A 19,487-nucleotide genomic window follows, 5' to 3' on the forward strand; every position below is an offset into this window, starting at 1 on the left:
ATCCAAGGCGCTTTGACTGTAGTTAAAGATCCTTTATTGATTCATGGATAAGCCAACAAGAGTCTTCATCAGGGTATATATACCCTAATAAGTGAATATGTGCAGTTTTGTGGAGGCATGTGAGAAAAACAAAATTTTCTTCACTAATTCAAGGTAACACAGCCTCACTAACTAACATACAAATGGTTATTTTGTGGGTGAAGTATTCCTTTAATAAGCAGTACAAATTGTCCGACACGTTCCTGTTCCTGTTTAGCCTCATGTGTTAGTGACGTGCTGCACAAATCAGCTCCTTGCTGAGTACGCACTGCTTTCTAACGCTGCTTTCTAATGCTCCTGGCAAGGGTAAACAAGACTCCTGATCCTCTCTTGAAACCTGCCCAAAGATAATCCAGACGTCTCCTCAGGCTAACGAGACATTTTAATGTAATTTGTGCTACAAGGCATTTAATTCCTGAAGAAGTGGGCAGTATTTCACCACAGAGGCAGAACTGGGAGCAACACGCCTGATCAGTGAGAGTTTTGAGCAAATTTCTTTCTCTTTTAAGTGATATTAAAAAAAAAGATGCAACTGTGCCTGTGAAGTGCACCTTGTTTTATAGTGGTGGGATGTCTCATACTAACAATTGGTTTCACTTACAGCAATATTTCACCCACCAAACGACCGTTTGTAAATCATTAGTCATGCCGTATTTCCTTGAATTTGTGAAGACAACTTTATCACGCATGGCTTTACGGATTGGGGGCCATGTTTGACAATATGTTTTGCCCTATATAAAATCATATTTACAAACTCTTAAACAACTTGTGCAGTATAATTCAAGTCTCATTTATCCATTCGAGTCCCCAATACTTCCCAAACACATTCATTTTTGCTAAAACATTACAGTTTAAATCTGAACTGAAAGTGAAACTTATCAATGCTCTCTTCAAAGCCAGACTCCAGTGCTAAGGTTAGTGAACTCAAGGTAACATAGCATGACTACTGGATTTACAAATGGTCATTCTGTCTGTGAAGTATTCCTTTAAAATAATTTTAAATCTGCTTCCTGAGACCAAAGACTCTCTCCACCAGTAAATCTCTGCATGCTCCTACCAACCACAGAGGTATGGCATGGTTGAGCTTCACCGAATGCTGCAGGAGCTTAAAAAGCGTATCTTTTTTTCTAAATGTGTGAATTATTTTGATATTTACTTTCCTCTCTTATGAACAAATAAGGCAAACAGATTATCATATCATTTAGTTGCGTAAGGCCGTAAAGGGTCAGAGCCTCTCAGTTCCTGTAGTTCCTCAAATAGCTCTGGAGTAGATACAGAGAAAAGCAAGCGGAGCTGCAGCACATGGAGCTGGAATTGGAAACCCATGCAGGGCTGAGCAACACCTGGTGAGCTGCATGAGCCAGCTGAGACGTCCTCTGCAGGGCAGGAACATGGTGAGAATAAAGCTGAGGTTTAAAGTCTTTAAACTTAGATGATCTTTATCATACTGTCACCAAAGGTCATGAATGAACACCCACTCATTCTGAGCATAAGAAGAGCATGATTTCCAAGATATTTCAGTTTTATTTTCATTGGTCTTTTACAGCATGTCTTTGCCTCTTGTGCCTGTGCTGTTTAGAAATCCCTCTCTATCACACAACGGCTGAGCCTGATTCTAAAAAGGCTGATTGACGCAATCAATGTATCTTGATAGACTCTTAATCTGCCCCACAAGAGCAACAAGCACTCAGAAGGAGAATAAATCAACTGATTGCCATAATTTACTGTGTTGCCAGGACCGGTCTGTGTGCGGGCAGATAAGACAATGTGCAGAGTCTATTTGTACGAGAAGCTTACCGCGCTGTCAACACAACCTTTCAGCAGCTGAATACACATTGCTCATATCATTACCAAGAAGTTTTATTTTAGTATGATGGATTGAATGAACATTGATCCCACCAAGTGAGCAGCGAACACTCCTCTTACGCCCCCTGTAGGTCAAAGTATGAGGCAAAAGCACCACCTAGTGACAGTCTGACACACTGCATGGAAACACACCAGACACAATCATACAAGTATACTATGAGAAATGTCAGCATGTTAAGTTGAATGAGAAAATGTGATCCGTTACAAGCTATTAAATATAATCTACACTGATAAAGCAAATGATGAGGTGTAAGGTTGCCTCCTCTTCTCATCAATTTTAGTGGCTCAGTAGAGGAATGGTGATTAAAGGGTGCTAATATGACCACTGTATTTAAGACATATAATATTATATGGGTCTACCTAATCCCTTAAAGCAATGTAATAAAATGTTATCTTCACTTATTAAAAACAAACAAAACAAAAATTCACATTTTGAAGCTATTTAAATATGTTCCAGTTTAATAAAAGTGTACACAGTACGAGCCTAAACATACCAAAACGTACACAAAACAACTTAAACAAAGAAGGGTGTAGGTTTAAATTCAACAATGGGAAGAAACATATCAAATGGAGAGATTTGGGGGTTCTCTGCTGGAAGAGTTTGAGCATTAGCACTTAATTTCCTGCATTCTAGTGATTTTTTTGTACCAATTTATGGTGTAAATATCTTCAGTCCTCTGCTACTTTTTTTACAAAAAAAATATCAGCATAATAAAAGCAATCTTCCCACAAATAAAAACTATCAATATCTCACTTTATTTACCTTTACATGGAATACTTTACCAAACACAAAAATAATTAAAAATCTATCATACATCATTTAGATCATGATTTTTATAACTTATACAAAGTTTAAAAAAAGAGAAGAACCTCTCGGTGGTCTTCTGTGATTTGTTATTAGACATGGATCTGTCATTAACTGGGAAACTTTCACTTTTTACGGAGTGAGTGTTGAGGTGATTTTTAACAAAACACGAATTCTTTCGATTTAATGTGAATAGGTGGAGTTTGGTGATTTTAAAAATGTACTTCCACAGGACACAAGTCTGGACATGTGATGTTCAGAGACAATGTTCATGGTGTGACATTAAAATAAAGGTTTCAATTTGAGATGATAACTAACGGGCTGTGAGGAAATTAAAATCTGTTGCTACCTTTAAGACACAACATTAAAATCATCACAAAAGAAAACAAAGCACATGGAAACTTTCTTAACTAAGTTATCTTAATTAAAGTTAAGTAACTGAGACAGAGAACAGAGCTCACATGTTGCTGCCGCACAGTCTACACACTGTAATAAATATATAAAACCTCTATATTTATAAAACCAGACACAGACAACATTACAAGGCTTTCATGTGGTCAGTCATCAGTGATCAATGCTGTTTTAATATATTCCTTGTTTAAATATTATCAAGACTGATTTGTTTAAATGTCCAGTTTTTAGAGTCTCTGCGCATCACTGCCGTCAAACCATGAAAGAAAGTTACGTTCACAATAATTCACGTTTCTAACTCATAAAAAACATACCCAAAAAAACCATAAAAACAAAAAATCTAGCATGAACATTCAGAGCAATGCACACAGGTTTGCAGTCTCTTCATCTGAGTCAAATGGTAAGAGAAAAAAATATTGTAGGAAAATATTGTGTTGATAATGTTTTTATATAAAACTGGTGCAATATTCAAATCTAATTCATGTGAAAGAAAAACTCCTGCAACATAATGTCTGACTTTTGTTTTAGAAATAGACAATGAAAATATAGGAAATATACTTATGAATAGAGACTGACTTAAAGTTTCCCTCCAGACAAGTTTTTAAATTATGTAAAAATATTTTGCTGTGATTAATATTTCGTAAAACATGGTCTGACCACATATAAAGTTAACTCTGGCTCTCTGTACTGATAGGTCTGCTCTGAGGGTTCCAGGTTACTGTTCAAGCATTTTGTATTACTGACATAGTTAATCTAGGTTGCCTAGCGTCATTTGAATCTCACATCTTAGATGCTCAGCCGCCAGAAGAAAATTTTGGCATAATCGGTTTCTGCAAAAACCACAGATACATTACATTTGTAAATTTCATACGAATCACATCAATGTTTCTATGTGACATGATGATGATTCCATGTATATGAGCTGACTTTGTCGTCAGGAAATAGAGGGAGTGGTGGATACCAGGCTGCAAACAATTGTTCGAAACCAACAAACAAAAAAGTAGTTTTTCATGACCTGCTGCCACATTTCCAGCTACTTTTTTGCCACTAAAAATTACACAACTTTCTTCCCCGAATCCTCTGACTGAACATACCTCTCTATCTGTATGACTGAACCCCACTTTATCTTTATTATTATTGTATGTACTTTCATTTATGTAGGCCTACTTATGTCCATGTTAAGACCATGTATTTGTGTTTGCACTGTTTAGTACTATTATTTCATTGTCTTTAAACTTTCCTTTAAAATTTGAAAAGCTCTAAGGATAATAATCATTCACAGCCTGTTCTTTTCCTTTGTGGTGGTTTAAGAAAGAAAAAAACTGGTTTGTCGTATTGACAGAAATTGGCATTCTGGCCCATTCCAATATTTCATTTTGAAGCCAATATCAGCCAATACTAATGATGTGCTGATATTATCGTGCATCCCTACAACATTTTATCTGGCAAGTGGGTTGGATTTTACGGAAATGCATCAACACTGCCTGCTTCAGTAGAGGAATGTGAAAACACCCCTCTAGTGACAAAACAGATACAGGTCAGTACAGTCAAGGTCAGACATTTTAGGGGACATGAACATCAGAAAAACACATTTATATAATATGTGATCATTTGCTGTAAATCAATTAAAGCTTCTCATCAGACATCTAGTTGTTTCTCACAAGCAATTCTAGAAACAGTCCAATCTGCAGTCCCTTTAGAGCTGTAGGGTATTCAAACTGAGACCATTTGCATGTCTCATGTAACACTCCAGTCCAACAGACTCCCCCTGAGCAGTGAAGTGGACATTTACCATGCAAATATTTACTGAGGAGAATCATTCCTTCTTAGCCAGGCCCTTTAACATGAGCGCTGTGGCTTTTAGAGCGGTTTACACAGAATTTAATGTCAGCCAAGTGCACATCCTGTTCAGTTATGGAAGAGACAGAGAGACACAGTGGTCAACAGTGTTCAGTCAGAAATGTGTATGACATAATGTTAGTTTCTGATTTTCTGTTTTTCCACCATTTATAGATTAGACCAAGAAAAGTGACTGAGATTACAAGACAAGATAAAAGATGAAGGGATTAGGGATTTTAGACAATGAGATACTTGCTAAGAGAGATGTGATCATGACACACAGACCACCTCTGACTTTAATGACATGTCTCCCTTTTCGTGCCTCCCAGAGAGCAGCAGAACATCTTACAGAGAAGAGGCTGTTCAGCTCGCCTCACTCAACCCTCCCAAGTGCACAGTTACTGTGTTTGACATGTAACCATGGAAAGGTTTAGCAGTTTCAGGGCAGTCACTTAAATCTAAAGTGAGGAAATCCCACTCAATCTAAACATACTGGTAAACCCATCCCAATGTAAATACGATTAACTGAGACCAAGTCCTTGTGAAAGAAACAATCACTAATATTTTTCATGGCAAATGTGCAGAAATTAAAGTCTGGGTAAAGAAAAACTAAATATGTGTTCTGAGTTTGTCTCATCACAGAAAAGTGTGTTTTCTACTGATGAAAAAAATGGCAAGAATATGAAATAAGGTTTAAAAAATGTGAAAAGCTGTGACGCCGTGGGTGCGTCTGCTGTGAAGCTGCTCTCATTCAGCTCATTCAGCAGCTAACATTAGCACAAAGAACACCACCACAGCAGTGAGCGTTAACCACCAGCAGGCTGGGTAGCTGATTGCGGTTGAAAGACTGAGAGGTATGTTGGTGAGTTTGCTTGTTTTTATATGATAGTAGCATATAACAAAGATAGTTATTCATGTGTTTATTAGACTGAAGGAGCCAAGAGAGATTGCTGAACGTAGCAAACTCACCGCTCACTCACAGGGAGGAACAAAACAACACTGATGCTACACATTAGTTTTTATATGGTGAGGGGAGAGGTTATGTTAAAAAAAATCCTGGACACAGAATGATGAGAAACAGTTTTTTAACTGTCTAACTCAACAACAGAGCACTGCACAGTTCTCAAGTCTTTTCACGTTTTCAACAAGTCCTTTCTAACATGTTTCATGTGTTAAGAAAGAACTCTCTGATTTTACTTTACCTGGACTTTAATTCATGTCCTCATAGTGTCCAGTCCTGCTTTACTACAACACAAATAGCTGCTTCCTTTAAATAATGTCTGTAAATACTCTGCATGTGGGCTTCAAGTTTTAAATATAAACAATATGTCACAAATACACATTTAGCAGTTGTGTATACACGGTACTGGACTGTTTTTGGTTTGCTTATGAAAATCATGAAGTGATAACAGACAATAGTGACCCACAGCAGAGAGTGAAAGTCATTTGTACCAGATGCATATGGTTACATTTACATTCTGCACATGTCTCAGGTACGCCTGAACTATTTTTAAACAGGATTTAGGCTTTCCTCGAAAACTATGGTAGTAACAGTGATTTTAAAAAATGACATGTTGCTGTGTGAGGAGTGTCTGTCTTCATCGTGTCTCCTTTTCATCCTCTTTCAGACCTCGTCTTTCAGTGCAGATATTAGTTAGATATTTTCAAAATAAAGCATCTCTAAGAACCTGATCCTTGTTTCAGTTCTTGGGTCTTCACGGCAGATTACCCTGTTTGTTTCCTTTTCAAACAGCTCCTCATGTGGAGCTAAATAGTCAGTTCAGCAGTGAATAGACAGTCGCAGCATTTAAGAAAAACCCTTCAATGTTTCTCGGTGGGTTTTCCATTCTCCTCTTTTTCTAGTGTTCATCTGTTGTCCTGTGGAAAGATCTGCTTTCCTTTAGTTTTATCCATCCTTGTTCATTCCAGGCAATACCTATTTTTCCCACTGCCCCACCCCTTCTGAAGCAAAGCCACTTTATTCCAAGGGATTGACCTCACCTCTACCTCGTCCACTCGTCTGTACTCCCTGTCCTCTCAGCGAAGTGCTCGTTGCTGTTCATCTTGTAGAAACGCCTGTTTCTCCATCAGTTTTCTGAACAGTCCCTGCCTGTTGCCTAGCAGCTCTGTGTGCTGGCCACACTCTGCTATATGCCGCTGGTCCAGTACAGCAACAGCGTGAGCGTTCTGGATGGTGGAGAGACGGTGAGCGATGATCACGACTGTCCTTCCTGTTGTTTGGGTGAGAGCAGCAGGAAATCATGAGTCAAGAGAAACAGAGGTGGCATCAGTGCACTAGGAGAAGCAGTGCTGAAGCTTTATTCTGGCATGAATACAATTTGAGAGAGAGAGACAAAAAAGACAGACAGATCTACCTTCCATCAGACGCTCCAAGGCCTCCTGGACCAGGAACTCATTCTCAGCATCCAATGCACTGAGGAAAGATGGTTGTTTAGGGTTTCATTTAACAAAACAGTCTTAAACCAGCACAATAAAAACAGTTTCTGAAGTCATTATTATTATAGTGTTCATAGATATCTACAGTGCTGAGCAGAGTAAATAAAAGCAGACAGAAAAATATAGTAAAAGTAAAGTGGTTTGGTGATTGAAACATTTCTTTAGTCTTTCTCACCTGGTTGCCTCATCTAATAGCAGGATTTTAGGATTCTGTGGAGAGAAAACACAAATAGTTTTATAAGAATTCACAGAAAAAAAGGAAAGCACAGATTTGAGTGTTGATTCTGATTCAATGTGAACAAATGTTATCTGCAGATAGCAGATATGATCAGAGTTGTGCTTTCTTCTGCTGTGGATGAACAGTAAAACGAACAACCATGTTGCTGTACTCACCTTGAGCAGAGCTCTGGCTATGGCTATCCTCTGCTTCTGACCACCTGAGAAACAAACACACAAGTTAACCATGTATACACATAAAGGCTGCATCTAAATATGCCTTATATGTACTGTATACATGGAGCCATGATAGTTAAAGAAGTATTTCACTGCTGGAAAAATGGTCTTTTCATAAAACTGGGCTGTCTATGCAGTAGAAAGGTGCAAAACTCTTGAAATTGGTGCTACATGACCACAGTAAACAGAGGTAAAGGACTGTGGCGTTCGCTTGTTGCTCAAGAGGTAGAAAACCTACAACTACCAGAATGCACTATGCCACACCAAACCAATAAACGCTCCCGCTGGTGGATGATGTAAAGCAAGCTTGTCTATTTTGACACAGGAAACAATATGGTGACAGACTGGTAACAAACAATCTTGAGGCACAGTTAAACAGTAAGCTAAAATGTGTTTCTGAAAATCTGAAAACATTTGAGGCAAGAAACAGGCAACGCAGTAACAGAATCATGTTTCATAATTCATCAGCACTGCTTAGTTTTACCATTTGATCTCAGTATTTTAAGCCTCTGTTACTACAATACAGGAAACAGGATCCATTTCCTGTTCACAAATTCTCGCACTACAACCAAACAGTGCACTAAAATATGTCTCTGAAGACATTTTAGACGAGAAATAGGCAGTGCAGTTGCAGAACCTTGTTTTAAATTGAGGGGGGCTTTCTCAATTCACTTCTACATTCTATGTGTCTGCAGTGGCGGGCATATGAAAATGCAGAGGTACAATCTGTAGTTTGAGCAACAGCCCAAGAGCCAAAGTATCCCTTTAATAGAGTAATAAAGCATTTCATAAAGTAAATAAAAAATAATAATTGGCCATAATTCTACTGTGTGACAAGATATGAATACACACTAAACACAAATACTTGTGAAAGAGTCAGAGTTAGAAAGACTTGGAAACTTTAAGCAGTGTCGTTTTTCTGAAATGTAAATCAAAAAGTTTGTTTTTTTTAATCCATCCATCCATTTTCATCCGCTTATCCAAGGCTGGGTCGTGGGGGCAGCAGGCCAAGCAAAGCACCCCAGACATCCCTCTCCCAAGCAACACTTTCCAGCTCCTCCTACCAGTGGGACGTGCCCCGAACACCTCTAACGGGAGGTGCCCAGGAGGCATCCTGATCAGATCCCCGAACTACCTCAACTGACCCCTGTCTGTTTTTACAGTGTTGCCAGAATGGCAAAGGCAAATTTCCATTTCATGCAATGTAATGAACAATAAAGTTTTCTTATCTATAGAACAAATATCTATCTCAGTATCATCGACCCTGCTGACTGCTTTCATGCATCAACAGAGCAGCAATATCAGAACCCATCAGCTGTGCATACGCGCAGATATGTGTTTGCAGAGATTAACAGTGCAGTGGATGTTGTGATGATGACCCTGTTGTGTCTCTAGCTCTGCTTCTCACCTGACAACAGCACTCCTTTCTCCCCCACTACAGTGTCAAAGCCCTTAGGAAAAGACTGGATGAAATTAAAGGCGTTGGCTAATCTGGCTGCCCTGTAGATGTCCTCTGTGGTCACAGCGTCTGGGTCCACTGCACCGTACGCAATGTTTTCTCTGATGGAGCAAGAAAACAGCACAGGCTCCTGGGAGAGAGGCGGGAAGAGGAGATGACAAATGTGAGAAAAACAATATTCAATCAATCGTCAATCTTCTCAAGGCTCTCAATGTTTTTTGGCTATGTACAGATGATGTGTGTGCTGTGAGCTTTACAGGAAAACAAATGAGTTAGAGAATAATTTATTACCTGGCTGACAGTCCCAATGTGACTCCTGAGCCAATAGGGATTCAGATCTTTGATGTCATGACCATCTATAGTGATGATACCTGGAGAAACAAGATCATTCTCAAAGGTTAAACAGCCATCTGACGGAGGCTTGTGTTGCTACGTTTGTCATCACAGATTTTTGAAACTGTCAGAACAGAACAATCGTTCTCTTACCAGCGTCACAGTTGTACAGCCTGAGCAGCAGTGAGACCAAGGTTGATTTTCCAGAGCCGCTGGGTCCCACCACAGCCATGATGGTGCCAGCTGGAACCAATAGATTGAGGTTCTGGAAAATAGGAGCCTCATGACGGGCCGGATAGGCAAAGGAGACATCAGAGAACTCCAACCGACCCTTCAGCTGTTCTGAAGGAAGCATGAGACCTTCTGTGGAGGAGCAGAGGAGGAGGGATACAAAGATAAAACCATTATTAAAGTTACAATCTCCATTTCAGTCTCTTTGGCAACACCTATGGCTATAAGCGGTAACTGCAGGTCATGACCCACTAGAAGTGTGTGAGACACTGTCTTCTGTCTGTTTTTCCTGTTGTCTTTGCTTCTTATCCTACTTTGTTTTGTTTGGGACATTCCTGGGCACAGTGCGCAGGTGAAGTAAGTGACCAGATTCCAGACTGTAAGCGGTGCGCATCAAAGAGGGCGCTATGAAAATGACAGACAAAGCGCCAAAACAAATGCAAATATAGTGAGACAAAATGCCAAGCGAGCACAGCTGGGGTTGGCTTTTACTTTCACTATCCAACAATTCCTGCAGAGCACACCTTTAACTTGCTCGAGTGGTTTAACACAGTATATGAGGAAAAATAAAATAAAATAAATGATCAAGGGAGTAAAGCAAAAACAGTGCTAGATTATTTGACTACATCTTAAAATGTAAATTGTACACATAGTTTATTAACTACTTGGGCAAAAATACCTCTGTTTTACCCCTGTTAACCTGTTTTGCAATGACAGAGCAAGCAGCGAGTCTTTGAAACCTGTTATACTGTATATAGTTAGAGATAAAATGTCCAACAGTGAATATACATCTAGTTACACAGAGAGAAGGCTGAGACTATAAAGACAATCTTTTTAACAATTCTGAAACACTTAGTTTTAGATAGTTTTCAGGACATATAAAAAACTCATTGATGCAGTGGAGTAATACTCTCCTTTGTGTGTTTGTGTGTTTGTGTGTGTGTGTGTGTACTGACCATTTAGAGGAAACTCTGGCTTCCTGTCCAGCAGCTCCCACAGTCTGCCTCCTGCTCCAAGACCCTTCATCAGCTCAGAGTAGAATGAACTCAGACCTACACATCAAACAGAAGTCACCACACACAAACACCATACTGACGTAAACAATACAGTACAGGAGATTCACATAATAATAGAGTACATGTGCACATGTTGGTGTCTTACCTGCAACACTGATGCCCACCCAGAAAGTGTACATGAGGAACGATGAGAGCTCTCCCACGGTCATGTGCTGGCTGGCCATCAGGAGGCCTCCTTTGTACAGCACTGACAGGATCATGATGTTACCACTGAGACCAGTCTGGCGCGTGCGCATACACACACACACACACACACACACACACACACACACACACACACAGTTATTTGATTACTCCTACATCTGGCATCACTGGTTATACAGCCCATGTGACAGGCTAATGTTTAAGCTAACTGGACCCTCTCTTTTGGTTTCTGAACTGCAATTTACTGAGCGTGGAGAATATTATTTTACCTGATAATATTCAATTTAGGGAAACAGTCTAGAGGGAGGAGACGCAAGGAAAATGACATACATTCACATACTGATATTACGGGTGGAGGGAAAAACATATTTGTATAGTTATTCTCTCTTGAAATATTATTCTCAATGCAGAGAGGTCAATAATCTTACATTTAAAACCCAACTGACCCTTCAATTATGATCACCTGTGACCAAGCCCCCAGGAACAGCACCAGGCTCTGAAGCCAATTTGACATAGTGACTGAACCGAGGAATTATATCTTGCAGTCCATCATGTGATGCCACTGGGCCCAAAATGACTTTTTCCCATAGACTTACATCATGAAAGAGACCTCTGTAAATCAGTGGATACAATTTCGTGAGCCTCACAACCCCCACGAAATGACTCGTTTCACTGTCAGGATTTCAACGATTTGGTCTGACAACATTTCTGAAGTCTAGAAGAACCACATGATTAAATTATTTTAACCCCCTTCTAACCAGAGGTTAGCAGCTCAGCCGGTGAAAGTCTTAAGTGTGTCTGCTCTATGGGCCCAATGATGCGGAAGTTCAGGTAATTTTATCCCTGGGGCGTCAAACGTTTTTGGCTTAATGCGCCACTGAGCAACTTTCATAGGGATTAAAAGGACTTCGCCTTTAATGCTGTTTCCAGTTTTCTCAATACATCTATGCCTGTGACAGTTTCTGAGGACCGGACTGTATGATTCTGACAGCTAAGCGAAATGGATGGTGAAACGTAATGGATGTTAACAGGTGCGTTGTGTTTACATTCTAAGCTAGGCTCCCATTTGTTACTACTCTTCTGCATTGATAATCATTTTATCTTCACATCTTAGCCCTCTGAATCAGAATCAAAATGTGGGATGTCTTGAGATTCCCGCCCCTAACAAGATACCTGATGATGCAACAGTGAAGACAGACAGAGAGGACAATACATTCAATAATGATCAGTTGAGAGATTCTCAAAGAGCTTTAGAGTTTAGAGACAGAGCAAGATCTAATTCAAAAGCCACAAAATTATGTGTTTGTTTATAGAGTTTTAGATAGGTGTTAATTAATTTTTATGGTCATTCTGAAGGTTGTAGCCTGTGGTGCTGATGACTTATTATATTCTAATGGGTTTCATATATTCTGTGTACCATCACTGACGTAAATCAGGGTGAACAATTAAAGCTTAATTTCATCCATATGCAAAATGCAAATATCGCCCAAGTGTTAAAGATATAAAGAGGAGACATAAAGAGAAAAACCTGTTCAAGAGCCATAAGCCAAGTTGTGAGTTGTTTCAACACAATCTTAACCTTTTACTCTCTGACCATGTAAGGGTATACTTTTTTATGGTGAAACATACATCATGTTCTGACATTGCAGGTGCTGTGGTGATTCAACAAACTTGAAATACAGGGGCAAAAAAGCAGAAGCCTCTGTGCAATGTTTTATTTCCTAACTGTGGTTTGGTTTGCTTCACTGGTAGGACACACACACACACACACACACACACACACACACACACACACGCACGCACACGCACACACACACACTTACCACTCCAAAGAAGCCGGCTCGTAGTACAGCCTCCTTCCTGGCCAGACTGAGGACCTGGTCTGTCTTCTGTGTGTATTTGTTGACCTCTGACAGCTCTTTACCAAAAGCTCTGACCGTCCGTATGTTGCTGATGCGCTCCTCTGCCAACTACACACACATATGCAATCTGTTTTATTACAACTTTATCTTGATTATCAACATTGTAAATTTACTCTATCTGTGAATTTAATTAAGCTAATACAGGCAGTGCAGCATTTATATTAGAAACTAAGGGGTACACAAACACTACTGCAAATTTGCAATTACATTTTGTCACTACTTCCTGTTTTTAATTACCACATCCTCAAATAATGTCTTATTGATCCCTGCTGCTGAACATCTGGTGACACCACTCATGTGCTTACAAAACAAAGAAATATCAAAAAGCTAATACGCATTTTTCCAACCATTTAACTCCTTCATATTCCACCGTACCTGGCAGCTAAGTCTCAGCCTATTCTTTGATCTGCATGTTTCTGTGCGCTGTACCTGTGTGGCTTGTGCAAGTGCGTCCTGTGTGGATTTGGAGATGGACCGAAGGTATCTGCCGTAGAGTACAGCGAGGCCAGCCATTGGAGGAACAATGAGCAACACAAAGCCTGCAAGGCTGGGGGAGACATAGATCTACAAGAGGACAAAGAGAAGAAAAAAAAACCCCACCCGTCAATAGAAATAAAAGGTGTCAAAAGAAAGGAGTGGGAGGAAGGGTGTAGAGGAGGAAGACAGAAAAAATGTTCACACCAAATCAGTTACTGATCAGCAATTACTTCCACCTATTTCCTTGAACAGTCATTACACCAGGAAATCATTTTACTTCCTTCTAAGAACAACTTGTTTGTTGAGAGTGTCCATTATGTTTTATGATTTTCTGTAACTGTTCGAAAGAAGTTTGCAGATACAAAAAAGCTGAGACTAGTGACTGAATATCAGATAAGCATACTTTAGATTAATAGCTCAGCAAGTAACTATCAGTTCAACCACCTATTGGTCAATATTGTATATGAGTGACCTCCACACACACAGTGCTTATACCTGCGGGTGTGGCAGTTAAACAACACAATCTATCCTTTTCCTTGGATGGACAGGAAGCATATATATAAACCTGTTTCCCAACAGTCCTGCAGTCTTTAAACAGTAATTTGCAGCTAACATACCAACAACACAGAAGAAAAGACACAAACAAAAGACGTCAAGAAAATCACGACTTCCTCGTACTGAACAACAAAAGACTGCACAGGCAAACACCTCACTCTCACTGTGGTGTTTCTAAAGTCAGACTGACAGTGAGTGTGTCCTTATATTGCAGTAATTATGTTAAAAGGACAGTTCACCCTAAAATCATTTATCTCCAAGACTCTGCCTCTCAGCAAAGCAGTCTAGATTGATAAACAGCACTACAGGTAAGAGGAAAATATATGTATTTTGATTTTGATGTGGACTGTCCCTTTACATCTAAAAGTATTTCAGACACATCAGTAATACAACCTAACCTAGCACTTTTATTCCACAATATTACTATATCATAAAGGAGACCTATTGACTCCTCATACAAAACTGTCCTGGCCAACCACAGTGGAGCACTCAGAGAGACGTACTCACCATCATACTGACACCAGCAATTGCCTGGGCGAGGGCTCTCAGCCCGTCTGACAGGTTGTCAGTGATGGAGCGGCCCACCACGGCGGCGTCAGCAGAGAGGCGGTTGATAAGCTCTCCGGTGCTATTCTTGTCAAAAAATGCCACTTCCTGTCTGAGGATGGAGGAGAAGACAGAGGCACGGAGATCACGAACAATCTGTTGGCCTAGAGAGAGAAATGATATCAGTGAAGACAATAGAGAAAAGTCAATCATCAAAAACTGAATCAACTCCATTTCTGCTAAGTCATCAATCATCCCAGGCCATCATTCAATAAAAATACAAAGTGTGGTTGGTTACAGCTTCACAAATGTGGATAGTTGCACATATAAAATGACATTTTTTTTCAACTTCAGGCTCTGTTAAGTTATGATGGGCATTTCTCATTATATTTGGCATATTGTAAAGTCAATCAGTTGATTGAAAAAAAAAGACAATAATTAAGTAAAGGAGTGGTTCAACATTCTGGGAAATAAGGTTATTCCTGTTCTCACCGAAAGTTAGATAAGAATATTAATATCACTCTCATGTCTGTACATGAAAATGGGGCGTGGAATTACAGGTGAGAGCAACCAGAAAGCAAAGGGCTAGAGTTGGCAGGCACTTAGCCTAGTTTAGCACAAAGACTGGAAACAGGGGGAAACAGTCAGCCTGACTTTGTCCAGAGTTTAACAATAAGCCTGATGTGCATCTCTGAAGCTCACAGATAACATCTTGCGGGTTTAATCTGTACACAGACAGGACTATTATCTCTGTAAGGTTGCCAGGAAATGCCTGTGTCTGGCTGCTGGTTGCCAAGAAGTAATAACAGCCATAACTGGTTGCTGGTTGTGTACACATTAAACAGACATGATAGATCACGTTAATTAGTGAGCTTTCGAGGTGTTGGTAGGAGTATTTTTTTTTTTAACTTTGGACAGAGCCAGGCTGGCTGTTTCCCCTGATTATAATATTTATGCTAAGCTAAGATAAGCATCTCCTGGCTGTGTCTCCATATTTAACACAGATATCAAAGTGGTAATGAAATATAAGACATTGAAAGTTATTGTTTCCTATACTTTCCTGAATAGTGAATACAAAGATGAAGACCAGGATAAATATATATATATTATATATATATATACACACACACACACATAAATATAGACATCAGTGAGTTTGTATTGGCTATATATATTGTGTATAGAGTACTGATCCCTCTCTTCGTCTCACCCGAGGTCTGCATGAGGTAGACTCTGGCAGCATTGGCTGCCCCGCCACACAGGAACACTCCCGTCAGCATGATACATAATGATGTCAGGGAGGCTGTCATCGTCTCTGTGTCTGCTCCAGTAGTGTAAATGGTGTCAATCACTTTACCCAGGAAGAAGGGAGCTGACATCGTTACTGCACTGGAGACAGTCAGGAAGCCCACGGCAGCTGAAGCAGAGACAGGAAAAGACAGAAAACTTAATCTATACCAAATTATTGTAGAAAGCAAAACCCATGGCTACAATTTATGAAAGGATGTTTTAACTCTATATTCTGAAGGGGTTATCCAGGAGGGAAATTCAGTTGTTGGAGCAACACAAGGACATAAATAAGTGCAGAGAAGAATAGAAAGTAACAGAGAAAAATAATGAGTACATGAACTAAAATAAGAATAGAAAGGGACAGTGGTGTGTTTAATGGCAGCAGAATCAAAAGGTCTATGTACTCAAAGGTCATTCTTTCATTCATTTTTTGTAGCTACTTATCCTGTTGGAGGTCATGGGGGGACTGAAGCCTATCCATGGAACATAGCCAGCTGACACTGGGCAAGAGGCAGGGTACACCCTGGACAGGTCGCCAGACTATCACAGGGCTGACACATAGAGACAGACAACCATTCACACTCACATTCACACCTACAGGCAATTTAGAGTCACCAGATATTATGGGAGGAAGCCGGAGTATCTGGAGAAAACCCACGCTGACATGGGAGTTCAAACCTCCTACCCTGGGTACCCTGAGGCTTCTTGCTGTGAGCCTACAATGCTAACCACTGCACCACCATGCCGCCAAAGTACTCAAAGTTTCTATTAGTATGATAGACTATGGTGCAAGACTCAATGTAACATATATATGGTGATATAGAATGGGATATGAGACACAGTATAATGTGTAGTAGTTTAGTAATATAGTACAGCAACTTAACATGGTATGTGGTAAAACACAGCGTGAATACTTTCACAGTGCTGTCCAGATAAACATCACAAACAGCCGAGAGCAGACATACATGACAGACCAGACATGATTTGACTTGATATGAAAGTTTCTTATCTGGGGAACCTGTCTCCAAGCAAGGTCACCTCGGGGTATGATTCAAGTCACAGCCTTCAAAGAATCATATGGGAGGGACTCAGAGGGTTCAAATAATGCTACTGTCCTCAAGGCAAGATACAGTGAGGCTTCCTGTTGCTACTGATTAGAAAAAATTCTTTTTTCATTTCTTTTTCAATTTCATTTCTCTTTTGCTTATACTTTTAGTTCATGCTGCTGTGGTTTTGCACTTCCTCACACACGGGAGACAACAACTGTAATCAAAGTATTCCTCTGGTGTTGTAATGGAGAATGATGCTGCGGAAACATGGCTACGTGCAGATTCCCTTCTAAATTTAGGCGGGGCGCAGGCTATCACATCCAGTGAAGGAAGGAAAAGATAAGAGAGCATCTGCACAGTGGATAAAACCTTCATTGGACTGACCACAGTGTGTGTAGTATAGAGTATATCCTCTTCATGGCAGCCCAATAAAGTTTTGAGAGTTCTGAGTCAGTGTGCTTTAACTTTCACTATTTCCTATAATAAAAAAAAACATCATAATAAGTAAAGTGAAAGCTTTTTAACAATAGGACACCTTTTTATTCTCTTGTAAGGGAAGTACCTAAAGGCTAGGCTGTCAGTGATCACTGGAGATGTGTTGTGGATGCATAGACCTTCTTTGGTCATGGATATGTTGAGGCAAGGGGACTCTCAGTATACACACCTGCCAATCTCCATCTCTCAGGGTGAGCGAGTCGTAGTATCCTCTTAACATCCTCCCGCGGGGGGACCGTGATGGGTGTCTGGTCTCTCTCCGTGTCCGTCTGGGTCTTCACTGACCCGGCAGGTGTGGGTGTGGAGGCGGCTGAAGAGCTGGCAAAGGCAACAGGTGTGTGTATGACTGTCCGTACTGTCGGTGTGTGTGAGCAGAGTATGGAGAGACCTCTGAGTGGACTGCAGGGCAGGATAGAGACACAGGGTGAGGACAGGGGGAAGGAGAGGGTCGGATGGAGGGATGACTTGACCCCGGTTGACTGTCTCTTCCTCCGGAGGGCAGCGGAAGGAGTGAGCCGGTGCTGCAGCCATAACATCCTCTGCTGCGTTAGCTTCAGCTTGGACAGGTGAACTCCATGCGAGCACCTTGACATGCGAATTAAAAGCCGCATTGTCCGAGTTGTGTTGATATTAGCTTAACAAAAGGCAAAAGAGATATAAGTATGTTCCTCAGTGGTCAGTCAGAGTCAGTAACTGATGGTGTCGAGGTGTTTCTTGCTGAGTAAATCCACTCGTGTAAACATGTTTAGCCCCCCAGCCGTTAGGTCTTCACACCGTATCCACAGCCGAGCAGTTGTGGAGCTTCTTGCCGCCACATTGTTGAGTTTAGACCGTTAATTGTCCGTTTTATCTGCGCCTGACAGCCGCCGTCACCCCGTTTATCTCTTATCACCGAGCAGCTAACAACACCCAGCCTGTCACTGTCATCTGTCGCGGCTCAATATCTGCCTGACAGGCGGGTGAAGTGTAAACACAAGCTACCGGAGACCGACTGACCGCAAACGCACCGTGAGAACTGCAACTTATTTACCTGGAGAGAGTTTAACAGGGTGGAAACACGAAAGGTGACCCTGGTTTGGTTCTTATGTACTACACACACATACCATTCCTCCTCCTCCGCCTCCTCGGTGAATTCAATGGCTGATGATACAGGCAAACTTTCCCAGACAAAACCAAGCAAACCCAGATCGTCTATACCAAGCCTTAAGGGACTGTTCCTTACTCGTGAGGGGCTGGAGGGGATGGTGAAAAGAGGAGGAAGCATGTCAAATTTTTTTTTTACGCACCCAGGAGGGATATATGTTTTTTATTTTGGCTTGGGGAGGGACATACAAATTTAAATGGTTGTATTTTGTATTTATTTTACAGATGATTTTTAAAGAAAACATGCCTTTCAATCCCACAGGGTTTGTAAGCCATGTTTTCTTTAAAAATCGCCGATCACACAGAAAGCGTTTTCCATCCATCTGTCCATTCATTTTCATCTGTTTATCCGAGGCTGGGTAACAGGGGCAGCAGGTTGAGCAAAGCACCCCAGACGTCCCTCTCCCCAGCAACACTTTCCAGCTCCTCCTGGGGGACCCCATGGCATTCCCAGGCCAGATGAGACTTGTAATACCTCTAGTGTGTTCTGGGTCTGTCCTGCGGCCTCCGACCAGTGGCACGTGCCTGAAACACCTCCAGCAGGAGGCACCCAGGAGGCATCCTGATGAGATACCCAAACCACCTCAACTGACCCCTTTCAACACGAACAAGCAGTGGTTCTACTCCAAGTTCCCTCCGGATATCTCTAAGGCTGAGCCCAGCCACCCTTCGGAGGAAACGCCATCTGTATAATTGGGGCCTAAATGGAGCAACATCAAGCCCAAAAGGTAGATTGTGTGCCCCACATAGGGTGAGTTCTTTGCAGCGGCTGGGGTTCGAATCCAATCTGCAGCCCTTTGCTGCATGTCATCCTGTAACAGGGTAGACTGTATTGGCACCTTTATCTTATCTGACCTTTAGTCTAGTGGCACTGATTAGGTGTGGTTTGTGTGTGCA

General features: G+C 40.9%; 1 protein-coding gene and 1 long non-coding RNA gene across 3 annotated transcripts; one reads left to right on the forward strand and one right to left on the reverse strand.

The window, feature by feature from the left end:
* Window positions 1–1,205: 1,205 nt before the first annotated feature.
* On the forward strand, window positions 1,206–10,995 carry LOC125903838 (uncharacterized). 2 transcript variants are annotated; one of them, XR_007451336.1, is made up of 3 exons: window positions 1,206–1,433; window positions 9,312–9,492; window positions 10,857–10,995. It is a non-coding gene; the product is annotated as an uncharacterized LOC125903838 (long non-coding RNA). The 2 variants fall into 2 exon arrangements; XR_007451337.1 differs by lacking the exon at window positions 10,857–10,995 and adding an exon at window positions 9,777–9,905.
* Window positions 1,645–18,599, reverse strand: abcb10 (ATP-binding cassette, sub-family B (MDR/TAP), member 10). The gene is made up of 14 exons (XM_049600996.1): window positions 17,617–18,599; window positions 15,824–16,030; window positions 14,575–14,777; window positions 13,465–13,599; window positions 12,937–13,083; window positions 11,055–11,190; window positions 10,850–10,945; window positions 9,816–10,025; window positions 9,621–9,700; window positions 9,279–9,459; window positions 7,811–7,854; window positions 7,593–7,627; window positions 7,336–7,394; window positions 1,645–7,191 (listed from the first exon to the last, which is right to left on the reverse strand). The coding sequence occupies exons 1-14, from the start codon at window positions 18,056–18,058 to the stop codon at window positions 6,998–7,000; spliced, it is 2,169 nt and encodes a 722-aa protein (XP_049456953.1). The 5' UTR covers window positions 18,059–18,599; the 3' UTR covers window positions 1,645–6,997.
* Between the last annotated feature and the right edge of the window lie 888 nt (window positions 18,600–19,487).

Source organism: Epinephelus fuscoguttatus, linkage group LG2 (genome assembly GCF_011397635.1).
Source record: "Epinephelus fuscoguttatus linkage group LG2, E.fuscoguttatus.final_Chr_v1".
Taxonomy (NCBI): domain Eukaryota; kingdom Metazoa; phylum Chordata; class Actinopteri; order Perciformes; family Serranidae; genus Epinephelus; species Epinephelus fuscoguttatus.

Bases quoted from the DNA above. Each gene is read 5' to 3' on its own strand.
- abcb10 (XM_049600996.1), bottom strand. From the start codon at position 18,058: ATGCGGCTTTTAATTCGCATGTCAAGGTGCTCGCATGGAGTTCACCTG. The intron at 16,031-17,616 runs GTGTGTATACTG...TCTCTGCTTCAG, and splicing joins TGAGAGATGGAGATTGGCAG to CTGCCGTGGGCTTCCTGACT. The intron at 11,191-12,936 runs GTAAGTGTGTGT...CGCACGCGCCAG, and splicing joins GAGCCGGCTTCTTTGGAGTG to ACTGGTCTCAGTGGTAACAT.